The 2,069-nt window shown below is 37.9% G+C and overlaps 1 protein-coding gene across 1 annotated transcript; it reads left to right on the top strand.

The window, feature by feature from the left end:
* Window positions 1–714: 714 nt before the first annotated feature.
* Window positions 715–2,069, top strand: LOC110019261 (glucan endo-1,3-beta-glucosidase-like). Its single transcript, XM_020716877.1, has 2 exons — window positions 715–784; window positions 1,120–2,069. Exons 1-2 carry the CDS (start codon window positions 715–717, stop codon window positions 2,067–2,069), a joined length of 1,020 nt encoding a protein of 339 aa, XP_020572536.1.

Below are 2,069 nucleotides of genomic sequence, written 5' to 3'. Positions count from 1 at the left end.
TATAGGAAGTGATGCCACAATGCATTGTACATTAAACATAAGACATATTGTGTAAAAAAATCAGAATTTACATTTGCCATCTATAATAACAAAAAATAAAAAAAAATCTGATATTCTATTTCTTATCCTTAGAATTTTTATTTTATAACAAATAATTTATCATTATCCATCTCCTAATTGCTCGTTCTATTATTATAACACCGTCTTGAACGCAATTAATTAATCAAACTCAGGCTCAAATCGAAATTGGCTCCAACTATTAACCAAATTCGAGAGACATCTTAGCCAAAATTAAAAATGGTAACAAGTAAAAACTAAGAGTTTTGTTTCTCCAACTAGTCCTCAAGGACCTAATTAGTGTCACCCCATTCTCCACTTATGAAGGGACTGTATTTATTAACTAAAACAACCAAAAACCGGCACAACAAAAGTCAAAGTAGAATCAACTATGGAAGTTGACAACAGTAATGATAAAAAGATAAATATGGATGGATAATTATATACTTGCGCCATGTGTTGAAACAAATTATGGATCCCACTGGTTTAACGCCTGCAAGTTCCTTATCTGGAGTTTTGTCTCCTTTCCTAAATGTGCATCACGCATTCAACTCTCCTAAAGACTTTCACATAGTTTTTGGAACTATTCCTCCATCTCGCTCTATATAATGAGGCAGCCTTTAAACCGTATTTGTATCGTAGAAATTAAGAAAAAAAATGGCAAACAATAGCTTCATCTCTGTTGTCACTATTGGATTGCTTCTTATCAGCTTCATCAATATCTCAGGTTCAATTTTTTCTTTTATTTCAGCTTTCTTTTCCTATGTAATGTCATATCACTAATTTATATACGTTTGTTTTATAAAATAAATGATCAACTCCTTAAAGATTAGAATTTTTTCTTTGCTAATTAGGTGCCTAAGGCTGCGCATTTTTCTTATTTTTTCAATCAAATAAATGATGATGGAAATAACTAATTAAGCTCAGAAATTTATGATTTCTTAAGAATTAATAATGTCTTCTCATTAGGAAAATTACACTTTTATAGTCAACAGATGCTATAATAAACGCCTTATTATCATTATTATTATTTTATTTACCTTCGAAGTTGTCATATTTCAGAAGTGGAATCTATTGGCGTGTCTTATGGTAGGGTCGGAAATAATCTCCCTCCGGCAAATGAAGTCATCGGGCTCTACCAAAATTTCGGAATAAATGGAATTCGACTATATGATACCAACCATGACGTCCTTCAAGCCCTCAGAGGCACCAACATAGCGGTCATCATTGACGTTCTTGAGCCCGATGTCACTGCTATCGCAAAAAGCGACCTTGCCGCTGCTGAATGGGTTCGAGACAACATTCTACCTTACTACCAAGATGTGAACTTTCGTTACATTGCTGTTGGCAACGAGCTCATTCCTGGCTCTCATCCATATGACATCTCACCTGCAATGAATAAACTGCAAGCTGCATTGCAGCAAGTTGGCCTCGACGGCAAGATAAAGATCTCAACATCAGTCTCTACCGGCGTGTTGGGCAATTCATGGCCCCCCTCCAAAAGCTTCTTCTCCCCCAGCATCACCTCGAATCTCCAACCCATTGTCAGCTTCCTTTCCCAGCATGGCTCCCCACTCCTGGTCAACGTTTATCCTTACTTTAGCGTGATTGAAAGCAAAGGAAAAATCACGCTTGACTACGCACTCTTCACTGCAAGTGATACAGTGTTCAGTGACAACGGGTTGGATTATCAGAACTTATTTGATGCGATAGTTGACGCGCTTTACACCTCGCTCGAGAACATGGAAGGCGGCAGGAGTGTCAATCTAGTGGTGTCGGAGACTGGTTGGCCGTCGGATGGCGGGGGTGTGGCCACGTGGCAGAATGCGCAGACTTACATCTCTCATCTGATAGATCATGTTAAGCAAGGGACACCCAAGAAGCCGGGTGAAATTGAAACCTATATATTTTCTTTATTTGACGAGAACCTTAAAAATCCACCGGGGACAGAGAATCATTATGGCCTCTTCACTCCAACCAAGCAACCCAAATATTCTCTCAAGATTAATTAA

The sequence above is a fragment of the Phalaenopsis equestris genome, unplaced genomic scaffold (genome assembly GCF_001263595.1).
Source record: "Phalaenopsis equestris unplaced genomic scaffold, ASM126359v1 Scaffold000002, whole genome shotgun sequence".
NCBI lineage: Eukaryota > Viridiplantae > Streptophyta > Magnoliopsida > Asparagales > Orchidaceae > Phalaenopsis > Phalaenopsis equestris.
Note: the sequence above shows the minus strand (reverse complement) of the source record. Positions and strands in the feature narration are given on the sequence as shown.

Coding starts and splice junctions, on each gene's coding strand:
- LOC110019261 (XM_020716877.1), top strand. CDS start 715: ATGGCAAACAATAGCTTCATCTCTGTTGTCACTATTGGATTGCTTCTT. Junction 785..1,119: donor CAGCTTCATCAATATCTCAG/GTTCAATTTTTT, acceptor GTCATATTTCAG/AAGTGGAATCTATTGGCGTG.